The 26,954-nt window shown below is 38.6% G+C and overlaps 1 protein-coding gene across 1 annotated transcript in view; it reads left to right on the forward strand.

Annotated features, from left to right (window-relative positions):
* neb (nebulin) overlaps positions 1 to 26,954 on the forward strand; it is a 164,031-nt gene that overhangs the window by 70,438 nt on the left and 66,639 nt on the right. The window contains 24 exon segments of the mRNA XM_051930946.1: positions 355 to 666; positions 1,583 to 1,786; positions 2,586 to 2,690; positions 2,831 to 2,938; positions 3,162 to 3,473; positions 5,878 to 6,081; positions 7,095 to 7,199; positions 8,818 to 8,925; positions 10,305 to 10,616; positions 11,321 to 11,524; positions 12,896 to 13,000; positions 13,328 to 13,435; positions 13,549 to 13,860; positions 14,330 to 14,533; positions 17,071 to 17,175; positions 18,376 to 18,483; positions 18,732 to 19,043; positions 19,753 to 19,956; positions 20,213 to 20,317; positions 20,879 to 20,986; positions 21,455 to 21,766; positions 22,279 to 22,383; positions 24,475 to 24,573; positions 25,121 to 25,222. Coding sequence (XP_051786906.1) covers positions 355 to 666; positions 1,583 to 1,786; positions 2,586 to 2,690; positions 2,831 to 2,938; positions 3,162 to 3,473; positions 5,878 to 6,081; positions 7,095 to 7,199; positions 8,818 to 8,925; positions 10,305 to 10,616; positions 11,321 to 11,524; positions 12,896 to 13,000; positions 13,328 to 13,435; positions 13,549 to 13,860; positions 14,330 to 14,533; positions 17,071 to 17,175; positions 18,376 to 18,483; positions 18,732 to 19,043; positions 19,753 to 19,956; positions 20,213 to 20,317; positions 20,879 to 20,986; positions 21,455 to 21,766; positions 22,279 to 22,383; positions 24,475 to 24,573; positions 25,121 to 25,222 — 4,263 coding nt within the window.

Raw genomic sequence — 26,954 nt, forward strand, 5'->3', positions numbered from 1 at the left:
AAGTGAATCACTACTTATGACACTGTCTATTTATGTTTTATGATAAGCATATTTTAAAGATCTAACTTATCATATTGAATTGGTGTTTTCATTAAAATTAGCATGGTTCAGTGGGTAACACTGCCTCACTTCAGGGACCAATGGTAATTTTCCAGTTAAACCACTGTCTGTTAAGGTTACATGTTCTTCTAAAATCTGGGTGGGCTTTCTCTAGATGGTCTAGTTTTCTCCTACTAGCTGTAAAATGGCTCAGTATGTGTGAGTGTGGAAAGAAAGAAAGAAACTAATCTTGAAAATCCAAGTTTGAGCTGATGCAGCTAACATTGCCTTTCTTTCTGTGTTTGTGTTTCTCAGTATAAATATAAGGAAGGCTTCCGCAAACAAACTGGACACCACATCGGTGCCCGCAGCATCAAGGATGACCCCAAACTTCTTCTCGCCATGCACGCTGCAAAGATTGCCAGTGACATGGAGTACAAGAAAGACTTTGAAAAGGGGAAAACCAAGTTCAACATGCCAGTGGACATGCTGGGCTTTGTCTTGGCAAAGAAATGCCAGACACTGGTCAGCGACATCGACTACAGAAACATCTTACACCAGTGGACCTGCCTGCCGGATCAGAATGATGTGATCCAGGCCAGGAAGGCTTATGATCTACAAAGTGATGTGAGTATTACAGTAGTGACTGAAATGTGTCTAGAACATCAGCTATACACTCCATAATGCAGACATGACCAGCAGTATCTAGAGCAATGTCGATTTTATTTATAAAATGTAATTAAGCCGAGTGAATACAATCAGTCAGTTTGTCATTTTAGGTTTTTTGTTCAGGCATGCAGTTTCTCTGTATTGGCTTTTATTGTTATTTTTTCTTTCTTCTGTTAAGTGTAGGAATAGACTTTAAGGTCATAAAAATACTTGTTCTAATTTTCCAAGCTACTTATTCTGGAATAAGCAAAATATCTCATTTTACCATCTAAACTGAACAACTTGTATTCTGTTTTTAACCATTATATAAACAATTGTTTTGTTGCATTGTGATCCCAACCACTGCACGTGTCTCCTGAGACATTAAGTGTTTATTATTTAAAGAAGACAAGTGAGAACTCCAGCTGAATCACCGTCAATAAAGTCGCCACAGCAAGTCCCGTTAACATGCCTGTAGGCACAATACATCACAAACTATTAAAATAACTGAGTGGAAGGGGGCTAGATGTGGCGACTCCGCTCAGACCACGTCTGTGCCGCTGCTACAATAGCATTGTCTTGAAAGTGGTCAGTTGAGTGGGTGATCACAAACTAATCTACCAAGGCCCCCAGAATGACAGGCTGACAGCAGCTTTCACTCCTAATAGCAGGCTTGACACCAGAAGTGGTGAATAGCCTACCAAAATCAACAATCATTCATATGGCCTGACAACTTTCTGAAGGTTCTATAACTTGAAAAATAAGGAGTTAAGGAATGAAATATACTTTGCTTAAATAAGATTTCACTCTTTGTGAGTAGCAATTGGTGAATTAATGCTTTTTCCCAATTTGTGTTTGTTAATAATAACGGTATATTTGTCCTCCGTTTGAAAAGAATTTTTATAAAGCAGATCTGCAGTGGCTGAAGGGTATTGGTTGGTCTCCAATTGGGTCACTTGATGTTGAAAAGTCCAAGAAAGCCAGTGAGATCCTGAGTGAGCACAAGTACCGTCAGCATCCAAGCAGGTGGAAATTTACAAGCAAAACTGATGCTATACCCCTAGTACTGGCAAAGAACAACGCCCTCACAGTCAATAAGGTAATTGTATTGTTATTGAGATTGTTGGCAGGCCCTAAAGAAGCTGATTGGTTATTAAGCATTGACAAGTCTAATCTGTTTCTGCATTCTCAACTTTATGAAGATGTTTATTTCATGGTTATCTGTTTTCTACTGGAAATGGTTATCTAGCCTCATAGTGTCAATATATATTTAATTTACAGTCCGACGTCTATATATTGTCTCAGGGCAACCTAGCAAAGTAGTTTGACCTGAACACAGGAGGGTGGGCTTCTAGTCAAAAGAAAGGAAAGACCCACAAGAAAAAATAAAACATTGAAAAGTAGATGTTTAGGTTATGTGGATTAACGCGCCCTCTTGATCTATTCATGTTTGCATGCCACTGATGGGTGAAGTGTTCTCCTAGGTATCAGACCTGAGCTGGCTGTCATCTGGGACTGGTAGTCATGCTATCTTTGGTCAGTGTCCAAGGCTTCCAACCTAGAAGACTTGGGGGTTCTTCAAGGGAGACCAGCCTTTATTACTCAAGCTGGTACCTGATATTAGAGAAGTGTAGAAAATGTGCTTTAAGAGCATGTCATGCTCAGTCTCTGGTCCTTTTCAGAGCTTCAAGCATGCAGATAAACAAGACGCCTTTGTGGCCTGTTACGCTCAGAAGTACAGTTTCTGGGGAGACTTATGTACTTCTGCCCTTTCACAATCTAAAGTATATGAGACTTGATTCTGATGACAAAGTACAAATTAGATAACACAATAATAATTAGGTGATGCTATGGAAACTCATAAAGGCATTTTGTTTTCTCTCTTTCTTTCATTGTAGCACTTGTATACTGAGGCTTGGGAAAAGGAAAAGACAAAGATTCACATGATGCCAGATACATTAGAGATCAATCTGTCTCGACAAAACAGAGTAAACTACAGTGAGGTAATGATTGCAGTGTTTAAAGAATAAGAGCTCTTATTAAGATATTTGAGACTGGTGTGATTTGTTTAAGTTCATGTTTCATTAACCAATCTGTTTAAACGTCTACATACTCTGTGTATTTGTGCTACTGTGTTTTGCAGAAATTGTATAAGCTCGCAATGGAAGAATCCAAAAAGAAGGGCTACGACTTGCGTGCTGATGCCATTTCAATTAAAGCTGCAAGAGCCTCAAGAGACATTGCTAGTGATGTATGTGCCAGCATTTACTGTCAATTCTACAGAAGACTGTCTATTCAGATAGAAGTAACTGGTATCTTTAATTATATGCACTGCACACCTAGGCCTAAAAGAGTCTAGATTGCATTATTAGGGCCTAAATTCAAACAAAGAAAGTATACAACTCTATTATGTTGGAACTAAAGCAAAACTAAATGTCTAACGTTAATCCCACTGCATTTTTTTTTTAACACAGTACAAATATAAGGAAGGTTTCCGTAAGCAAACAGGACATCACATTGGTGCCCGCAGCATCAAGGATGACCCCAAACTTCTTCTCGCCATGCACGCTGCCAAGATTGCCAGCGACATGGAATACAAGAAAGATTTTGAGAAAGGCAAGACCAAGTTCAACATGCCAGTGGACATGCTGGGCTTTGTCTTGGCAAAGAAATGCCAGACGTTGGTCAGCGACATCGACTACAGAAACATCTTACATCAGTGGACCTGCCTGCCGGACCAGAACGATGTGATCCAGGCCAGAAAGGCTTATGAACTTCAAAGTGATGTGAGTATTGTAGAAAAAAAAAGCCTCAGACCACCAGGCACACACAGAATATAGAAGTGTCCACAATGGAGTGCGATAATGATAACAAAAGTGCTTACGGGTTTTAACAAACATTTCTCTGCTTCTTTTGGTGTTTTCACATGATCATTACATCTGACAAATTCAGTGGCTTAAAGTTTATTCTAACTGTGTCCATAAGCAGTGCTTTCTTTAACTTTATGGGGATAGGCTTGTTATTCAAGATTTGCATATTTAGGCCGCCTAACCTCTAGTGCTAAGTCCTACAACATATGCAGGTGCAGTCCTAGAGAGTAAAACGCATACCTGCTTTAGCACAGAAATGTCATGTAAATGACTACCGATATTTAAGATGTTGTCAGATTCTCCAAGAATTGAAATAACAATCAGTTCAAGAGGTGAAAATAGAAGGTTGACCTGAAAGTTATATAAGAATAATGCAATGACATTAAACCTGCAGTGACAACAGGAGAGCACTAACTCATTCAGTAGGGACGCCCTGGAAACACAGCTTCATTAAGGCTTATTTTCCTTACTCTTTTGGTGCTCTTGACTGTCTAATCACATTTTAGTAGTTTTCTCCATGATGCATATGAATGCCTTGAATAGAACAGTTAGAGTTGTAAACAGGAGTTTGTTATCTAGAGCCTTGCTGAAGTCAAACACACTGCAGCGACATCCAACAAAAAAGATAGAATGTGTCACTCAGAAGGAATCTGCCTTGCTGGCAGTACCATATGGGCAAGTTCAAAGCGGGAGAATTATTTGGACTAAATAACAAAACATTCACTTGTGTACGCGTTGTGCATTTCTTTTCCATAAGTATGCCAAAGTCACTCTTATATAACATACTGTATATTTAATAATGCTGCTTTACTGCCAGGCTGTTCTCTTGCCAATGGAAAAGTCACTTCAGATACTGAGAGCACAGGAATCATTGAACAGAAAGACTCTGTCATCAAATTAGAAACCCTTACAAATGGCCATGGACCCCCCAGAGGTTTATTTTCTCCATTGATGCTACTGGCTTGGAGTTTTTGTTTTCCTCTCCTCCACTATCAACTGGCTGTACTTCAACAATTCGTTAGTGGACAGATAGTGCCGGATTCCATTTTGCTAATCGGTTTCTACTTTGTTTTCTGAGTGTTTAAATAAATTGGTGGCTTTATTAGTACTTATTATATAAATAGTAATTTATAAACTTTGTGTTTGTATTTACCTGAGAACTTGTCATAGTGCCCTGCACCTGCGCTCAGTTAAGGTTGCTTTACAAAAATAAACTGAATTGAATTAAATTATTCAATAGATTTATTGGAAAGAGAAAAGTGAACTCTCATTCTGCTTGAGTTACTTTGACTAGGCAAAGACATTCCTAGGCTTATATAGACACTAGCTGTGTAAGCCCGTGCTGTAGAAAGCCCGGGGTCCTACAAACTATTGAAGTCGTCAGAAAAAAAAATTGAAATGTACGGATGTCAGGTACTTGAAAGGAACGCCTCTGGGCGTCTCTCTCCTAGGAGGATTCGTTTTGCTGACGTGCTCACATCGCTTGTGCATTAGTGGCGGGAGGAAAAGTAAAAGGGATACCGTTGTGCCAATGTGCTTGCCTCGCTACTGTATTAGCGGCAAAGCGAGTGACTTTCTTCGGAGGTTTCGTTTTGCCGACGTGCTTGCCTCGCTTGCGTATTCTTAGAGGTGGAACCCTTTCCTCGACTCCACCTCTCACTTCCGAGCCGGACAGACAAACAGACACAGACACACACACACTTCCACTCATAGACGTTTATATACAAGATGGGTTAGAAAGACAGCCGATGAGAAATGAATCATCTTATAGAGTGTGGAAAGTCACTAGGGAAGTTAGAAACAACTTATCATATGATTCAAGATATGCCATCTTTTAGGTGAGGCTAAAGAAAATCCCTTGTTCTATAGTAGAAATCCATATGAGAATACCTATGGCTGTATATAAAGATGTGAAGGAACAGTTTATAAAAGGTAACTTCTCTCACAGTACACCAGATTAATGTAAGATGAAGCAGAGCTTTATGTAATGAGGTGTGGAAATCTGGAGGAAACTACTAAAGCATGTACTGTAGTAGAAGGGGACAGCTTGTAAAAACTGGCTGCACTAGATATGATATTGGGACAGTCTACTGTACAGTACAGCAGCGAATATCTAACCAGGATAACTTTGATTGGCAAATCAGTTCTCAGCTGCATTACATTGAAATAATCCATGGTCATAAAAATATCTAATAAATAGTATTTTTATTGTATAAACAATAGTAGGAGTTCAAGTTGGCCTTTTGATGTATGAACAAATATAATTTTGTTATAACAACATTGGAGCAAGAAATGCTGAACTCTCTGTCTCCGTTTACAGGCCGTGTATAAGGCTGACATGGAATGGCTAAAAGGCATTGGTTGGACTCCTATTGGCTCGCTTGAAGTGGAAAAAGCCAAGAAGGCTTCAGAAATCCTGAGTGAAAATAAGTACCGTCAGCACCCAAGCACTGTCAAATTTACAAGCATCCCTGACTCCATGGAAATTGTTCTGGCAAAGAGCAATGCAAAAAATATGAACATGGTGAGCAATCCCTTTGTTCCCATCTTTGTGAATGCAAAAAAAAGCTTCATGTTGTTACTCTTCTTCATGCAGTCCTTCTCACCACAGTCCCTGGCATTGATGTTTAGCTGATGCTCACCCCAGCCATGAGATTTGTGTTCATTACTGTATAAGACAGTCTGTGTCATATTTTTAAATGTGTCCCAGCAAAAAAGTAAGGGGTATCAAAGCAAGAGGTATGTTAAATAGTCCATCTTTATTGTACAGAGCTTCCAAAGCCACTGGATTCTCTAGTGTTGGAGGCCGTTTTCTCCTGCCAACTACAGTACCATCACATAAATGAAATTTATCTGTCGCCCACACTGATGTAGACGTGTGTGCATTCATTCTGTACTCATAAGGGCTGTGTGGTCACTTCTCCCTTTTTAAGAATCTGTTCAGACCCAACATACTGTATTTATCTCTTGAATTTGCTTACCCAGAAAATCATTTTCCATTTTCTAATTCTGCCTGATCTCCTCCCACAGTCAGGATGACCATTAAGGAACAACCTTTACTTATAATTATGGCACAGAATAAGCTTATAGATTGACATGTCGGTCCCCATTAACCATTCAACCAGCAGTGAACTTTCTTCCTACCTTCACGTCTTTTCTAAGCCTCTATTTAGGGTGACACTGTTAAAACATTGTCTTCTGTTGTTGTTGGCTTACATTACCAAAAAGAAGAAAAGTATTTAGCCCCTGTCCGAGATCTACAGTAATGTCAGCATCAGGCAGTACCCGGGACTTCTTATCAAGGGCCTGAGCACTGACGAATCTGAATTCTGCTTTACCCGGAACCTTCTCAGGCCACTGACAGCCTGAAATGCAACATTACAAAATTTAAAATGAAGAATTTGGCAAGCTGCTGTCTACTTGGTCCCCAAGAGTTTGAAATTATTGAAGCATATGTTATATCCAGAATTGTCTTGTCTATCTGTTCTGTACAGTAAACATTTGACTGACATCTCCTTCTTTTACTCTGATGCTTAGCGCCTGTACACAGAGGCTTGGGACAATGACAAGAGGACCATCCATGTGATGCCCGATACCCCTGAAATTGTACTTGCTAAGCAGAACAAAGTTAACATGAGTGAGGTAGGTAAATTGTGCTTCTTAATCTTGAATCTTATTTATTGAAATTAACAAAAGCTGCTTTCATCATTCAGATATTCTCATTATGCTATCCTGTGACACTGTGTTTAGTTCAGAATAAATTGCAATTATGTACAAAAGATGGTGGGCTTTAATTAAATGCACAGAGTATGGTTGTAGATTATTTTAAATAATAATTGCCAGGCAACACTACGCTCATTTTAATTGATAAGATTTTTCATGGACTTAAGTGAAAGTAGCTTTCCTGGTTTTATGCATCACCACTGGCCTGCCTTTGTATTACTCCTGCCTTCTACTTCATATCAGAACATTAGAACAGTCTGGGCGAGAGCAGGCCATCCAGCCCAACAAAGCTCGCCAGTCCTCTCCACTTAATTGTTCTACAAAATCATCATCACTACTTGGTAGCTTATTCCAAGTGTCTATGGCTCTCGGTGTAAAGAAAACCTTCCTATAGTTTGTGTAGAATTTCCCAACGGTGTCCCCATGTCACAGTCTCGATTCACTGGACTAATTCCCTACATCATTTTAAACACTTCAATCATGTCACCTCTTAATTTTCTTTTATGTAAACTGTAAAGGTTCAGCTCTTTTAATCTTTCCTCATAACTCATCCCCTGTAGCCCCCCGTAATTAGCCTAGTTGCTCTTCTCTGGACCTTCTCTTGTGCTGCTATGTCCTTTTTGTATCCCGGAGACCCAAACTGCCCCCAGGACTCCAGATGAGGCCTCACCAGTGTGTTATAAAGCTGGAGCAGAACCTCCCTGGACGTACTCCACACATCAAGGCGCTATATAACCTAAATTGCATATCCCTATCTAACAGGCAATGACAAATTACAGCCCTGTGTGGAGTCTTTTCCAGATTCCCCTGAAATAACAAAGTCTCCTGATATCCTCAGAAGAAACTGTAATACTTCAGCCCATTAAACACCCATAAATCAGGCTGTTACTACATCCGAGATTCTTTGGCCTTCCAATTCCGATGCTTTGGTTCACCCAGTAATGACCTGAGGCACACCTTAGTAATGAGTGACTTCTGGTGGGGTATTAACTTTGCTACCCAAATTATCTGTCCTACATGTTAATGTGATTCTTCCTTGTTGGGGACAGAGAGCCCACTGTCTTTATCGTTCAAACAGGTCTCTTGTTTTAAAGCACCGAGATCTGCACAATAACCGAGCCAATGTATGAGAAGTGCATACTTTATGGTCTATGTAGCAATTTTATTTTAGTTAAGTTTTGTAAGCTCTTATTATGTTATTAGGCAAGTGCAGTATCATCATAAGGGCATTCAATTAATCTTTATAATTCATGCACTGCCTTTACCTCTAAGCATCCTTCCAGCACATTTTGTAACACACACGCCAGGAGGTTGCTGATGCATGAAGTGTGTGGACTTGCTTGAAGTTACATCACAACTTGGGTGTGACAGCTTCACCCATAAACCTCAGCTTTCAATGTATCGTTGCTCGTGCTGTCTGTATAGATCAGCCAATTGGAAAAGAAAAGCAATTTAATCCAGGTTGTTTCTTTTTTCAGTTTCAAACTGTTGTAGCAATTGTGATTGTTAATTTGTGTTTCTTTTATTTTATTTTAAGAAACTTTACAAGCTTGCAATGGAAGAATCCAAGAAAAAAGGGTATGACATGCGAGCTGACGCCATCTCAATCAAGGCGGCCAAGCGCTCCAGGGACATTATCAGTGACGTACGTTTTCTCTGTCTCTCTGTTTGATATTTTGCTGTTAATTAAATTAATGAACTTTGTACTGCAATTGTGTGAACTGCTTGGCTGTGTCAGTTGTCTGATCACCAGAAAATCATTTTCATTCACCTTTTAAGGGGGATTATCTTCATAAAGTTAGACCATTACTTTCATAATGCAGTTAATCGCAAAACAAATGGCTACCTTATTTTTTTACTCTATGTACGACAGTTCAGCTGTAAAGTTAACTGCAGTCACAGTGCACTGCAATAAGGCAGCACTTTTTATGATCACTCAACAACAACAACGTTTATTTCTAGAGCACATTTTCATACAAATAATCGACATTAAAGTGCTTTACATGATGAAGAAAGAGAAAAAAGACAAAATAAATACAAATTAGAATAAGGGAACACTAATTAACATAGAATAAAAGTAAGGTCCGATGGCCAGGGAAGACAGAAAAAACAGAAAAAAATAAAATCTGCAGGGGGTCCGAGGCCCCGAGACCACCCAGCCGGCCCCCTCTAGGCATTCTACCTAACATCAATGACCTCAATCACTCCTCATGGTATTCAGGGTTCTCATGGAAGAACTTGATGATGACGGTCATGTGGACTTCTGGCCTTGAATCCATCAATGTAAGGACATCATGCTGCTTTGATCGGGTGGTGGGGGTGCAGATCGCCACCCCAGAAACCCGGAAAAAGAACAGAAGAGAAAGTAGGGGTTAGTATGGATTTTGGAGCCACCGGGAATAATCATGATAAATAATTGAATATACAATTCATCAGGATTTAACTAAGATGAAACTATGAGAAAGCCATGTTACAGTAATGTGTTTTCAGCCGTGTTTTAAAGTGCTCCACCGTATCAGCCTGGCGAATTCCTATTGGCAAGCTATTCCAGATTTGAGGTGCATGACAGCAGAAGGCCGCCTCAATCAGCCTACAGAATGATTTGTAATGCACTGTGCAGTATCATTTGTAAATGTATTTTCACATTATGCACTTAAACAATAGCAGGGGTCTGCTCAAATCAAATGCTATTTTTAATTTCATAGTGAAAGCATTTGGTTTATATGATTAACAAATAGACAAACCCAAGGAGCGCTTCCGTAATTAAATTAGATAACAAATAGATTTAAGAAGCTAAGGAAAGTCAACACACATACTTACTTTTGGTCTATTGAAATATTTTAACATTAAATTTGAAAGTGAAAGACATGTCAACTCTGTATAAATATGACACTATACTAGAAAAGTGTCCCTTATGATTAGCAGTGTGTTCTATTGAATTATCCTTTAGTTCTGTGTCTGTTTATTTCTATTCAAGCTGCAGTAAAGGTTTTTAATGATTGCTGCCATATTTTCAATCCCCAGTATAAATACAAGGAAGGCTTCCGTAAGCAGACGGGACACCACATCGGTGCCCGCAGCGTCAAGGATGACCCCAAACTTCTTCTTGCCATGCATGCTGCCAAGATTGCCAGCGACATGGAATACAAGAAGGACTTTGAGAAAGGCAAGACCAAGTTCAACATGCCAGTGGACATGCTGGGGTTCGTCTTGGCAAAGAAATGCCAGACGCTTGTCAGCGACATCGACTACAGAAACATCTTACACCAGTGGACCTGCCTGCCGGATCAGAATGATGTCATTCAGGCCAAGAAGGCTTATGAACTTCAAAGTGATGTGAGTACCAAAGTAGATTAACATATTCCTCATTGTAAAGTGCGTTTCTTTCAGCTTTTCTAAAAGGATAGTCCGCTTAAGCCTAAATCACTCTTGGAGTGACTCCCATGCCACTATAAGGACATATAGCTTAGAAATAATAGAAGGTGAATTAGAAATATTGAAATATTAATCAGTTAATCACCAATGTAATAAATGCAGTAGCCATCTGTGTGTGTCTGTGAAATAAGGTGATGCTTTTAGCCTGTCCGGTAAGTGAAAGATTAAAAACACGTGCAGTACTTGGACAAGGCTCTTCTTCTTTACACCACTTCTATGTGGGGAAGATGTGCCTGATCAGCCTTCTCCATACTGCTTGGCTTCTCACGCCGTACTTTTACTTGTGCTTGCTCTCAGGAAAAGGATAGTTTAATATTAATAAAGTGACTTTTGTATAAGCAATATTTGATTTTATGACATGTTTATATAAAATTCAAAAGTTATTACTGTAGCATCCAATGAAGGCTGGTCTAGTGGCCAAAGTACTGGATTTGACACCCCAGGGTTCAGTCCCTGACACAGGCCACATAGCCTGTTTGTGGTCCAGCTGTAAGTAAAACATATAAAGAATTGTTCTGTATGCCTGTGCTTGTGAAGAACTTCATCATCTTGCTGACTTGCATACCTTCTGAAGCGTGTTGTTTTTTTTTTTTCCCCCATTCCAGTCTGTGTATAAAGCTGACATGGAGTGGCTGAAAGGAATCGGATGGGTGCCAATTGGTTCACTGGATGTATTAAAGGTGAAAAAGGCTGGTGAAATTCTGAGTGAGCACAAGTACCGTCAGCGCCCAGAAAAGTTCAAGTTCACCAGTCCTTCTGACTCGATGCCTTTGGTTCTTGCTAAAGTCTGCGCCAAAAACATCAGCGATGTAAGTGAATGCATCAGCAATGGCCCGATGAAATAATCCTCGATCCTAACAACCTAAGGTGCCAGTGCACTGGTAACAGACGTCTGTTATTTAATGGACGGTAACTCATTAATAATGCACTAATAATAATAAAATGGGTTTGTTTATTCTCACCTGCATGTCACCTACTAAGAAAACCGTTTTCTTTTAGAGGTTTTCTAATCAGCACTTTGCACACATTCTTGTCTTTTTAACCAGAGTTGTAAAAAGGATTAAAAGTTTTGTTAACTATTTGTTTCAAGTATACAAAAGAAAAAAATTACAACAGAGGTACAATAACAAGTATCGGATGGACTCAAATGTCCTGTCAAATCTCAGACATCTTCTTTATTATGTGATTTTTGTTATCTAATTTTGACAGGGGAGGATCATTGTTACCATTCTAAATATTAGTAATATTTCATTTATCCAGTAACACTATTCAAGTCTTATTCTGAATAAAGGCAATTGTAATAGTGAACACCATGTGCCTAAAATGAGAATCAGAAGTCGTAATAAATGTGCTCAGTATAAGCACAAGGAGATGGCATGGTGGCACAGTGCTTAGCACTGAAGCTTCACAGATGCTCCATCCTGGGTTCAAATGTCATGCCCAGTTTTCCTGTGTGGAGTGTACACATTCTCCTCATGTCTTGTGTGGAGTGTCCTCCAGGTATTCCAGTTTGAGTCCAGTATACCCCATGAAATGAGCATTGGGTGATTTACCAATTAAAAATCAGACGTGTGGAAATGTGAGTGTGGGTATTTACGCGAGTGTGATAAGGTGGCATCCTGCCCTTTGATTGTCTCCAGGCCCTGGCAACGATTGAATGAATTCATTTTGAGAATGCTGCTTATATTTTGTTATATTGTAAACTCTAGGGCTGTAAATAACAGTATAAACTACAATACCGAGACAAGATCAATATACAAATCCTTAATTATTTCAAGAAAAATTTTAGCTGTCTGCTTTCCTGGACATTTCCAAACTTTTACATTTTCTGCAAATTTGCCAAATATTGTTGACCATTTTTTTTGCATCACAATTTCATAACAATGAAAATCTGACAGAAATAAGAAAATTCTATAAAAGTATATAAATCCTTATGTTTCATATTCTGATGTGATTATTATCAATGTGTGATTCTCTTAAAAATAAAAAATAATTTGGTTATCATTAGATAAAAGCTTACGATGCTCCATTCACTTGTCAATATTCCAAATTTGTTTGCCTGAAAAACTGCTGAGCATTAGAAGGTGAACCATTTTAATTGCTACTCCATTACTTCAGGACTGAATAATTCAGAGATGGCTTCAGGGTTGTAGTAACGCTTTCTTTATGAACTCTTGCAGCGCTTGTACAGAGACGCTTGGGATAAAGAGAAGAGGACGATCCACGTGATGCCTGACACACCAGAGATCATTCTGGCAAAGTCAAATGCAGTCAATGTCAGCCAGGTAAAACAGCTCTGTTTGTGTGTACGCATCTTCTTGTTAGTCAGATAAAATATCATTGACATTCCGCAATGAAAGGCACCTTACACTGTATTATTTCTAGTAAATGAGACTGTATGTTTTTATTAAAGAAGTAAGTAAAGCTATGAATGTCCACATTTCATTTGTTAGTTTATGCCTGCATAGCAGCTCCATGAACAATGCTTTTACATATTTAGAGTCCTTTTTAATTATGCAATTTAAAAGTAAAATTTTGAAAGTAACAATGTTTCCTTAAATCTTTCTCAATGAATTAATTTTATATTTTGTGGCTTTTTTTTTTAAATACAGAAACTTTATCGACAAGGTTGGGAAGAAGCTGTTAAGAAGGGCTATGATCTGAGAGCAGATGCAATTGCAATTAAAGCTGCTAAAGCATCCAGAGATATTGCAAGTGATGTGAGTACCCTGTGCTCTACTCCACGTGGAGGGCTTGGGATTCACAGACATTTCTGAATTTAGTTTGCAACATGACGGCTAAAACATGTTTCTCACTGTATTTTAATCCTCAGTACAAATACAAAGAAGGCTTCCGTAAGCAAACGGGACACCACATTGGTGCCCGTAGCATCAAGGATGACCCCAAAGTTCTCTTGGCTATGCATGCTGCCAAGATTGCCAGCGACATGGAATACAAGAAGGACTTTGAGAAAGGCAAGACCAAGTTCAACATGCCAGTGGACATGCTGGGGTTCGTCTTGGCAAAGAAATGCCAGACGCTGGTCAGCGACATCGACTACAGAAACATCTTACACCAGTGGACCTGCCTGCCGGATCAGAATGATGTCATTCAGGCCAAGAAGGCTTATGAACTTCAAAGTGATGTGAGCTATTATGCTGCTCGATATTCTTTATACATCGAGATTATCAGCCTCTCAGTACAAATGTATTTATTTATGTAGCACCTGTGATTAGAAACAAGTCTGTTTACAAAATGAAAAAGAATAAAATACTTAATTATAAATATATAAATTTTAATATTATAATATGATATAATAATTAATGGTATAAATACTTAATTATATAATATATATATTTTAATCTTATATATTATAATATGATATAATAAATACTTAATAGTATAAATACTTAATTATATAATTATTCCCTAATTTAATTACATGCCTACATTTAAAATATATTTTTTAGCCAGTTTTTTTTTTAACATTTTCTTAATTTTATTAAAATCTAATAACATTTCATACAAGCAACTCACGTTTAACAAATCTAGGTTCAAAACAAATTGTATTTTAAATTTGTATACACTGGCATGATTTCCTTCTTGACATCCAGGCTGTGTATAAGGCTGATCTTGAATGGCTGAAGGGCATTGGCTGGACACCCATTGGCTCGTTTGATGTAGAGAAGGCCAAAAAAGCTGCAGACATTCTGAGTGATAGGAAGTACCGACAGCATCCAAGCAGAGCTAAATTCACTAGTGTGCCAGATTCAATGGAGATTGTCTTGGCAAAGAGCAACGCTCAGATTATGAATAAGGTATGGAACTCTTTTTTCAATGCTGACTTTTAGATTGATTCTCATATGTAGATTGTTGCATTCCATTGTCTACTTGTATGCTACCTGTTCCAAAAAGAAATTAAAAGAGAAACTAAACCAAAGTGATGACATTTGGCAAATCCATCCATCCATCCATCCATTTTCCAACCCGCTGAATCCGAACACGGGGTCACGGGGGTCTGCTGGAGCCAATCCCAGCCAACACAGGGCACAAGGCAGGAAACAATCCTGGGCAGGGTGCCAACCCACCGCAGGACACACACAAACACACCCACACACCAAGCACACACTAGGGCCAATTTAGAATCGCCAATCCACCTAACCTGCATGTCTTTGGACTGTGGGAGGAAACCGGAGCGCCCGGAGGAAACCCACGCAGACACGGGGAGAACATGCAAACTCCACGCAGGGAGGACCCGGGAATCGAACCCAGGTCCCCAGGTCTCCCAACTGCGAGGCAGCAGCGCTACCATTTGGCAAATGTATAGTAATAACAGAAATACGTATTAACACAAACTAGGGAGGCAGAATCGTGAGCTTTCTTGAAGAACAATACTGCTTTTGACGTTCATTTGTCAGAAAGCAGGAGAGAAGAAGTGTGCATCCAGAGCAGTTGTCATCATTTATTATGCTGCCTGTTTGCCTGAGAGAGTTTTCCATGAAAATGACTCTGATTGTTACACCTTCTTTTTAACATGATTGATTCCTGGGCTGCCAACAGAAAACAAACTATTGCAAGTCAGCTCTGATTTACCAGTGGGCACTGTGTTATAGACGGAGATTAAGTCCTGTCAGTTCTAGAATCAGGTAGTAGGCCTATTTTGGATAGTCGTTCACACAAGTATTTGTTTCAACTATGTGACACAGACACCCACAAAATTGCAAGTAGAGTTAATTAGAAAGTATCTGTTGTGAGTGCAGCACATAAAATGACAAAAGAGTTGTAGAGACCTCAAAACCAGACCAGGACCTTCATCACTCTGCCTAGAGACAGGCCCTTCCCCAGGCAACCTGACTCCAAACTAAATAGGACCAAAAATGGGGAACAGGCATTTAACAATTTAAAAAATGCTTTAAATGTCCCAGATATACAAGAATGCCTTTCAAGGAAGGTGTAAAAAACCTCTTTCCTAAAAGACAGGGCCATGTCCTTGCCTTCTTTTTCTGACCTGTTTATAACAAAGGTCTGCTAACAAGATGCCTGCTTACGTGTGAGACTAGGCAGAATAATCAAATATTGTTAGCCCCTCAATTCTAATGATACATTTATTCTGTCTTGGACCATTTGCCTTTTTTTTTATTATTTGACCATGGATGACTTGCTGGCAGAAGACTGGTGACCAGTGTTGGAGTGGTACTAAAATTTTAACTTTGGTACCGATACTGGCTTTGCACCTCAGTACTGGTACCAAAACGATACTGGACAAACGCTCCCAGTCCCTGGAGAGTTTTTAGTGCGCTAATATAAAAATATTGCTCCAAAGAGCTGGGGGCTCTTCTTTAATGAGAGCGCTGGTCCTGTTTTGCACTGTGCAGATGTAGCTGCGCAGCACCTTTTCTCTGTTGTTGGACTTCTGCACTGTAAACGGGTGGGTGCTGTTTGCTTCATTTATAGCACAGCACAAATGGTACATGAACCTGATAACTGATAAGAAGGCCTGTACGATATCTAAAGAAAAGATGATACGGCTCTTTGAATTGTTTGTGCTTACATAAGAAGCCAAGCAATGATGAATGTGACCTTTAACGTAATGGGCTCACACGTTTATACAGTACATCTTTCCTGTAAAACTAACAAGCTCTTATAAAGGGAAAATTGTTTCAACTAAATGGTTATTACTAGGTCTGATATTTATGACTTAGTAATTATAAGGGGAGAATATCCAACGACTCTTAGCTGTAATGAATGCTTTTAGTTTCTGGGGCTGAGCTGAGAGAAGCTGCAGTCCTCTACAGCCGGCTGCATTCTTCAGGCAGTGCCTCAAAATATGCCAGTGTTTGTGTGGTAATGATACATTCTTAGCACAGATTCTGTCTAGGCTGACTCTCGAGTCTGGGTAGGAGTTCAGGTTTTAATCACAGATCCTCCACTGTCGGTCTGGAGTTTGCACAAGGGCTTTTCACCAGGTGCTGCATGTTCCTCTCACATTTTGTTTATTAGGTTGACTGATGACTCTAAAGTGACTTGATATGAGAGAGAGGGTGCTTGAGTGAGCCTGTGCCACCAGTGCCAGTATTCTGGCTTCCCATTGACCGGCAATTGAATTAAGCAGATTATGGAAATGGGAAGCAAGCGCCAAGGCTTCTTTATATTTCTGACCAATCAAAAATCTCAGTCTCTCATAAGTTGCAAGGCTTGATATTTTGTAGAAAATGTAAAATGGAAGACATCATCAGATCATTTTGTGATATTGTCTTTTTTCTTGTAGAAATTGGATTTGTATGCTAGGTATTTCGTTTTATCTTATAGCCATTCTTTGTGATTCACACGTTGGTGATGTCCTGTTTCCTTTCAGCGCCTGTACACAGGGGCCTGGGATATTGATAAGAGGACCATTCATGTCATGCCCGATACTCCTGAGATTGTACTGGCCAAGCAGAACAAGGTCAACATGAGTGAGGTAAGTGAAGTTGTAAAAACGGATACAGTGGGAGACATTCCTATAAATAACCCAACATTCAGTTGCATATGTCACCAGTGTCTTAAAGACAATCAGGATTCCACTTTCCAAGTGGAAGAGCAAAAGATTTCAGTCAAACTCGCCAATAACACCAATATCAGTGGATCTTGAATGTGTTACTCCTTGAGGAGCTTATTTATAAATACGATTCATAATAAAATCTGCAATGAGAGATCATCACTGACAAAAACCTGTGAAGAATCCACAGTCTGGAGTTTCACCAAAATGTTGAAAAATATGCTTATTAAATTTGCAAAAAATATGCATTTAATAAAACGAGGTTTGAGTCTTAAAATATTGACTCCTTTATTTTATGACTTCACATTTTTTCTGAATTAGATTTTAGCAAATAAAAATATAGTCTTTGCTTACAGAAAATGAGCATACAGGTGAAAAAAGATTGAGGCAGGACTGTTCATCGTGGCAGCACAGAATGGGACTAGAGCCCGATATCTACTGAAACTTGAATATTTTTTAGTGAGCACATTAAACCCTCAAGTGACACTTTGGCTAAGGGTGGAAGTATATAGCGCCTCACAGCACGTGTACTTTGGCTTAATTACCAGTTGGAGTGAATAGCACGTGGAGTTTAAGTTTCACCCTGTATTTACCTGCATTCTCACCTGTAGCCAAATATATCACATTTTTATTTATATTTGATAATCCTCTGTCATTACAATCCCACAGAACATTAAATATGTGTACATACATTTAGAAAAAGTAGCACAGGCAGATTAAGTGAGTTTTAGAAGGCATACTGAGATATTAACAGGCCGCCTTGTCCATTGTCCTAACTGCTACACCATGCCACCTTCCTACAGGTAGACTAACGTCTCTAAGTCCTTATAGAATTCATTTTAGTGGGTAAACTGTTAATCCGCACAACTGATGTTTTGTTGTTGTGTTGTCCCCTTCATCCCCTAAGCAGAGCTATACTTGTGTAGTCTTCTTCGACTGAGGTGCAGCTCTGTGCACTGATGACTTGCAATGGTTAGTGACGCTGCTAATTGTGTACGTTTTCATTTTATTTGCCTAGAGCCTGGCGATGTCTTAAGGACTTACTCCATTATTTCACATTCATTTTACTAACTGCACTTTTCATTATAATGGCTAATATTGAAATATCTATCTTCCTCCTAGAAACTGTATAAACAAGCAATGGAAGATTCCAAGAAGAAGGGATATGATCTGCGACCTGATGCCATCTCAATTAAAGCTGCTAAAACCTCCAGAGATATTGCTAGCGATGTGAGATTTGCCCGTTTTCTTGTTTCTCCTTATAATTCTGTTGTGTATTAATTGCATTCGAGGTTGTTAGGACTCTATGTACAGTACGTTTAAAGCTATTATTTCACAGACATTTTTATTGTTTTTACTCAAACGAGCACATTTGCTTTATACCTTCATGTTGCTCTTTGATTTGCAGTGCACTGAAGAACACGGGCCTGATAGACTTATTTTTATTTTTATTTTTGTCTTTTTTTTTTCTTCTCCAGTTTAAATACAAGCAAGGTTACCGCAAGCAGCAAGGACACCATATTGGATTCCTCAGTGTTAAGGATGACCCCAGGCTTGTCCTGGCCATGCATGCTGCCAAGATCTCCAGTGAAATTGAATACAAGAAGGACTTTGAGAAGGGCAAGACCAAGTTTAACATGCCAGTGGACATGCTGGGCTTTGTCCTGGCAAAGAAATGCCAGACACTAGTCAGCGACATCGACTACAGAAACATCTTACACCAGTGGACCTGCCTGCCAGATCAGAACGATGTGATCCAAGCTAAAAAAGCTTATGAACTGCAGAGTGATGTAATTATTTGTATTTGATTTTTCTCACTGTAATAAACCATGATTGTGAAGGAGATTACTACCGGTAGCTAGCATACGCATTCACTCTTAAGCAATGTATCATAATCAGCTTGATTTCCATGTAATAACTTATCACTAGAAAGAATTAATAGCTAAATATATAAATTACTTTATCCTCCTTACAGCCTATGCAGTCAAAACAAAACTTATAAGAACAAACCCTGTTAATTAAAAACCTGAGCAGGTTCAACATTCCCTAGGTGTTTGCCGATTTTCCTCAAGATTTACCAATAGCACAGAAATGCTACAGTGTTTGCTTTGTGCTTTTAATATTATTACAGCAATCACAATTGTAAACTTGTCTTACAAGTACATTTGCATTTTAGGTGGGCTAAACCCAAAACGAAACACCTCAGGTTAGGCAGAGTATAAATAAGAGGAAAAAATGTATAACTTTGTAGCATCCCAAAATAGTAAATGATCAAAGATTAGGTAAAGTACTGTCTGCAAGCACTTTTAGTTATATTCCAAAATTTTAAGCATGCACCCACCTAACAGTGTATCTCTTAGGGTTAATCGTCTCATGCTGCCCAGTGACACTGGAATTTCCTGTAATTTCATTCTGTGCACAGTTTTTAGAAGTACGGTAATCAAAAGTTAGGCTTTATCAGCAAGCTGATGTGAAAAAACTTCCTTGTTTCCTTTTCAGTGGGTGTACAAGTGTGATCTAGAATGGATTCGCGGCTGCGGCTGGATGCCCAACGAGTCCCTGGATGTCAAGAAAACCAAGAAAGCTCAAGAAATAATAAGTGAAAGAAATTACCGCCAACCTCCAAGCTCTATGAAGTTCACCAGTGTGGTTGACTCTCCAGCTGTTGTCCTGGCCAAAGCCAATGCCAACCTTCTCAGTGATGTAAGTTTTACTCATGAGAGTGAATGAAACATCTGTGATTTTATTTACATTCACGCTGAAAGCACCATGTTAGCCTCAAGAGGTACAGCAAATGTACAGTCGCTTGAAGCAAAGTAAGGCTAATAGGAATTGTGCTACCTCAACTTCTTTAATCTAAATTATATAGATCTTGAGATATTTACAAATTACTTCAGCTGTATTGTTAGATAAAATAGACAAATTATACAAATATGTATGTACTTTTTTATTTTTTTAGATGAAATACAGAGAAGCCTGGGATAAAGATAAGACCACCATCCATGTGATGCCCGACACTCCAGCTATTGTCCTGTCTAGAGCAAATGCAATTGCAGTCAGTGAGGTATGACTCATGTCTTCATTTGGGATAAAGTATACATGGTTATATATACGGTACATAGATTTATATATATACAGTATATATATATATATATATATATATATATATATATATATAAATCTAATATATATATATATATATATACTGTATATATATATATATAAATCTATGTATACTGTAATATATATATATGTATAATATATATGTTAAAATACACAGTATACATTATATGTGTGTGTATATATGTATGTATGTACTGTATGTGTGTGTGTGTATATTATTGTTGTTTTATCTGTATTTTTATCTTGCTTTGCCTTTGTTTAAACTTTTTATGTTGCATTTTGAGATTAACTGCTAATGTAAAGTGTCCCTATAAATAAAATGCATTATTATTATTATATATATAATATATACTGTATACTTTAATTGCTTACTTTGTTGTTCTCTTTTGCCTGCATCTTTATTCATGGTGACATTTCTTTTATTGGTGTTTGAAATTCAAATGTTTAACCCATGTCAACTTTTATTTAATATACACTTTTTTCTCTCTTTTCTGTTGTACAGAAAGAATACAGCAAGGCCTGGGATCAACAGAAGGCTAAAGCCTATAACATTAAAGAAGATGCTTTGTCAGTCATTAAGGCTAAAGCGTCACGAGATATAGCTAGTGATGTGAGTGACAAATGTAGCTAATAAGTGTAACCTTGGGATTATCTATCTATCTATCTATCTATCTATCTATCTATCTATCTATCTATCTGTCTGTCTGTCTGTCTGTCTGTCTGTCTGTCTGTCTGTCTGTCTGTCTGTCTGTCTGTCTGTCTGTCTGTCTGTCTGTCTATCTATCTATCTATCTATCTATCTATCTATCTATCTATCTATCTATCTATCTATCTATCTATCTATCTATCTATCTATCTATCTATCTATCTATCTATCTATCTATCTATCTATCTATCTATCTATCTATCTATCTATCTATCTATCTATCTATCTATCTATCTATCTACCTACCTACCTACCTACCTACCTACCTACCTACCTACCTACCTACCTACCTACCTATCTGTCTAACTAACTAACCAACTGTTAACAATTCAAAGGCTGGCCTGAACGTCTAACTCTCAACTCTCCTTGCAGTACAAGTACAAGCAAGCATATGAGAAACAGAGAGGCCACCATATTGGTGCCCGCAGTGTTGGTGATGACCCCAGACTTGTTCTTGCCATGCATGCTGGCAAGATCGCCAGTGACATTGAGTACAAGAAGGACTTTGAGAAGGGGAAGACCAAGTTCAACATGCCAGTGGACATGCTTGGCTTTGTCTTGGCAAAGAAATGCCAGACGCTGGTCAGTGACATCGACTATAAGAATATTTTACACCAGTGGACCTGCCTGCCGGATCAGAATGATGTGATTCAGGCCAAGAAGGCATATGAGCTGCAGAGTGATGTGAGTGGTGATTCCTTGGCATTCATACTCCAGCTGATTGTCAAACGTGCTAAGCTGTTGTCTACACAATATTTGTTTCCCTCTTTTCATTCTGTTATTTGGAAAAGAAGATCTAATGACAAAACACATCCCAATCAAACAAATAAAAAAATAGCAAGTGCAATAATCCTTTATTATTACATTTCAGTTTACTTTTTATTTGAATAATAAATACATATTTTGATAAGCTTAATAAATTATCTTCAACACTCCTGGGAGTTCTGGCTGCAGCTGCTGATTGATCACTTTTGGTGATGTTTACATTTTAAGACACGTTTAAAAGTTAGAAAACCCAAATTGCTGTTATAGTTCATGACTTTATACAGCTGTTTAGGAGAACAACTCTTACATCCAAAAAAAAAAAAAAACTCAAGACACAGTTGGAAAATAAACTTTTAGCTCCATGCCATTTTGATTTTGGTCCGTTTTACAAATAATTGATCTTTCTAATGCATATATTCTTGTTTTCTTAGGCTGTTTATAAATCTGATTTAGAGTGGTTGCGTGGAGTTGGTTGGATGCCAAATGAGTCCTTGGAGGTTAACAAAGTGAAGCATGCTCAGAAGATTATCAGCGACGTAAGTTTTTGTTTGTCTTTGTTTTTTTGTAATACATTGTAGTAATAATGAGATGGTACAGTGAGGGCAACTCGTGACACTGAAATAGATGTGAGAGTGTATGTGTGTTTTGTCACTGGTGTTCGGGTCCTCGGGTGGCCCTCTTCTCCCCTTTATTCTCTTTATTATGTAGAAGTTAACAGAGTGCCTCACATGCCATACTCTTACCACACTGTCAGGTATTGGAGCTCAGCACCAGATCAGGCAAGACAAAAAGGTTAGATGTTTATTCACGTTGTACAGATGGTAACTTTTTATCTTTGAATAGGAGCTAGCTAGAGCCATCAACCAAAAGCAACTAAAATTTGGCTTTGTGAGACATACAGCCTGGTAGTTTAGCTAGACGTTTAGCTTCAAGAAAACAATAAAGAAAGGATATGCAGGCCATAAAACAGGCCCTCCCTGGTCAGTTGTACCCCTCACTCTTCACACATAGTTAGAAATGTTTATCAGTAATCAGATTTCTAAAACTCGGTGGGAAGGAAGTTTTAATATTAATATAAATATTATCAACCTATATGCTAGATATTATTCCCTGTTACAGTGTGTGTGTGTGTGTGTGTGTGTAAAAATGTGCCCTGCTATGAATTCCCCATCAATATTTGGGTCCTCTCTGTGCCCAAAACTGCCAAGATGTTCTTAGGCTCCCTGTGACAAGTAAATGAAGTTCAAGAATCAGTGGCGCCTTTGAAGTCCTCTGTCATTCTGTAGTAATTGTAGTGCAGATAAACAACTTGTGTTGTGAACAGAGTTGATGTTTCCTTCTGACCATAACCTGTGATGTCACAGTCTACAGCTAGCTACACTAAGTAAGTCAGGAATCATTTCAGAGCACTTGTCCCGGTGAGGGCCACAGTGGTACATTCACATGTCATGTTTAAAAGCCCCTACCACTGTCATCATGTCTGTCTGGCTCCATGAAACAACCACTGCTCGGCAGATCAGCAGAGCTTCAGCTTGTAGATGAGTGTGCTGTGCCCTTAGGAGTGGCAGCCGCAGTGGCAACTTGTGCAAAGCTCTGCCACACAAACTCACTTCTCCTGCTGCTTGATGCAGTGCCAGCCCATGTCAGCTAAATGATCTTTGTGACAATAAAAATGCAAGCATGGAAAGCAAAAAATCACTTTGGAAAAGAATAAAGTATTGATGTTAATGATGCCAGTGTGAGCTACTAAACGTGTACTCGGTGTTTAGGTTATACTAAAATCAACCTCATGGCTGCATTATGTGCCAGTTATAATTATTTTACATTTTATTGGCACTATAAGTTATCAGTAAAGTGCCTCAATTACCTGCTGTCCTTTACTTGCCATTGCAGGCAACAATTTTAGCTGAACATTTGTCACAAACTTTAATTCAAATGGCCAATTATTTCATAAATACTATGCTTAAGAAACATAATTTAATTTATAATTTATAATATAACTGATAATTAGGTGTAAAGCATTGATGATAACCAACAATTAACAATAGTACATTGATTGATTGGTGCTATTTTGACTTCACTTGAGTTGGACTTTGCTGTCTATGAAAGCCATTTCAGCCGCTGCCAGCCTATGTGAGGCTCCGTTTTTAATTATAATGCTACCAGCAAATGTGTAGTTTATGTATTCTGCTCATAAATGTAATTATATACTATTGTAAATATTACTTATGAATATGAAGTTTTCTTAGAAAAGTATTTATGAAACAGAATTGTCTCTTTAAAGAAGGAAATATTAAAGAAAGAACACACCAACTTTCAACGTAGTTCACCAAAAAGCTGAGCGCACCTGAGTGCTGTGCCATGCGTACATTTTCTCATTTTTTTAGCAATGCTTTTCATACTGTATGTGGGGTTTTCTGCTTTTTGCTGAATGGAGTGTGGAGTGTAGAAGAAGTGCTTGGTGGAATCCCATGTCGACTGAGGTGCCCAGTCAAGCTGGAGGTGAGGCAGTGACAAGACGAGCCTGGCATGGGATGTTTGAAGAGCTTCTCTGGTCTAAACCTTTTAAGTTTCATTGATTTTGCTTTGTCTTCCTTTTTTAACCTCCTTTTTATTTCTGAATGCAGACAAACTATCGCACTAAACTGGACACCCTGAAGTTTACTCCTGTGACTGACAGAGTTGACTACGTCACAGCTAAACAGGCAGCTGACATTCTCAATGATGTGAGTAAACACTTTTCAGTATCAAGACCTGGTAAGCATTGCAGAAAAATATTAAATGGAAAAATAAATAAGTATAAAGGCAGCCATTTTAAGAGGCTTTATTATATAATACATACACAGAATTAGCTTTCTTCTGTTTCAGTATTCCTCATAATGTGAATACAAATGAAACACAGTTCTAAAATCTGAGTGGCCAGTTCATTCCAATAATAATAAAAGATGAGGTCACTTGGCTTTACAAAGAGCAGCTCATGACGCTTCATATCCAGCCTGCTAATAATTCAGCAGCGCTTCACTTTCAGGTTCATGTACCATAAATATCCAGCAAGCATTACATAACGATCAGTTGATGGAGGCTCATCAAAATGCTATTAATGTTTTCTAGGCCCGGGCTGTTTGTGTAGCACATTTAAACCATCATAATATATCACATTCTTTTACTTGTATTATTTTTATAAATATTTCAAGCTAGGATATACATTATAGTGGGCTGTGTTTGTAAATTGGGTTTTGTGTGCTCATTCATTTCCAAATACTTTTCTTTCAGACTAAGTATCGTGAAGCATGGAACAGTGTGAAGACAAAGTTCACTCTTGTTGACACTCCTCAGCTCCAAGCAGCAAAGGAGGCAGCTAAGCACATCAACCAGGTATGTGATATGCTTTATGAACGGGCTTCATGCTAAATGACTGTTTTGTTAACAAAATCAGCCAAAAATGTTCCTAGGTAGAATATCATGTTATGCTTACTTACCTCCAAGACACAGACTGGCTCTGCTCTGCCCATTCAAGTGAAGCCCGTCATGGACAGGCCTCTTCAAGTGGTCAGGTGTTTGCTGGTGGGCATAGCAGACAGCCCTGAACAAAGCGAGGCGCAGTCTTTGAGTAGACGTTTACATGCTTCCCCTGCCACTTTGTGTTTGATCTCTGAGAGATAGGAAGTTGAAGAAGGAGACAGAAAAGAAAATGAAGATGGGTAAATCATGGTAGCATGGATGATGACTCAATGTGAAGTAATGGCAGCATAGCCACTCGGTACATTGAGACATCCTCTCCAGTAGCACCTCAGGAGAAGGCAAGGCAACGTGACCTTTACACTCAAAGGTGTGATTTATGCAGGCTGCTGCTGTGATTGATAACTGAATACTGTACATGACCGCAGTTTGATTTAAATGATGAAGTTTGTTGGCATCCCTGTGAGATGTGGAAATGACCGCCAACACCTGATTGGAGTAGCAGAATGTGGAGTTTTTTGTAGTGACGTCATGAAAAGTTTCCCATGGCAAAAGAACATGAGCCTACACCCAGGAGTGATTTTGATATTTCAGAGATTTCTGTAACAAAGTCCTAGTGTTATTAGAGGAATGGCAGCTTATAACCAATAATTCCATCACATTTATATTTTTGTTGTATCTTTTCCAGTAAAATATTGATATTAATCGTTGTTTGTTTATTGTGGCACTGGAGAGTGGAGTTGTTGGTTGTTGGTTAGACACGCAAGTAAGAATTTCGCTGTGCTCTGTACACAGAACAGTACTACGACTGGGACTACTACCTCTCTGGTGGATACTGCTTGTATAAAAGGTTCCTGTAAGGCGTCATTATGTGTGTTTCATTTATTAACATATGCCAATTCAGTCAGAAGTAATTCAGGTGGAGGCATTTATTTTTCATTTTATCCTCATATTTGTATATTTGAAAAATAAATGTAGAATATGCTTATAGAAATCTATATATACACTGTGTATATATAAAAGCCAAATAGATAGATAGATAGATAGATAGATAGATAGATAGATAGATAGATAGATAGATAGATAGATACTTTATTAATCCCAAAATAGCACTGACTCACTCATCACAAAATCTCCTGAACCATGAGGACTTGGCACTTGGGACGTTTGGCCCATCGGTGCTCGCTAAGAAACGGTTTTAAAAATTTCGTGGTCCAAGTGTGAAATTTTTTATAGTTTTTTACACCCGCTTGTATGTCTGTCCACTTTTCACGAGAGAACTGCTTCATGGATTTAGATCTTTTCTTTCTAGAATTTGCTTGAACATTCCGGTTGATTTTGCGACTTTTGTCATTGCGCTATGAATCATAGTTTGCTTGCAGGAGCAATATATTCACACTAATCCGAGAGAGACTCCGCGGACCAAGGAGAGGGGGAAGAGTGACGTCCGGAGTGGAGAGTTGGGCCGGGCCCACCTCACTGTCCTGTTTCACTAATACGTGGGCGAAACCACAGGGGATGGCTAGTTGGTAATAACACAAATTGGCAATTAGTCCAGAGCTGGTTCCAGTTAGGATAAATTCCACAAATTTATAATGGGAACAATGGATTACAAAACTGGGAGGTATATTGATTTCCTTAGTATGGT

The sequence above is a fragment of the Erpetoichthys calabaricus genome, chromosome 8 (genome assembly GCF_900747795.2).
Source record: "Erpetoichthys calabaricus chromosome 8, fErpCal1.3, whole genome shotgun sequence".
NCBI classification, from domain to species: domain Eukaryota; kingdom Metazoa; phylum Chordata; class Cladistia; order Polypteriformes; family Polypteridae; genus Erpetoichthys; species Erpetoichthys calabaricus.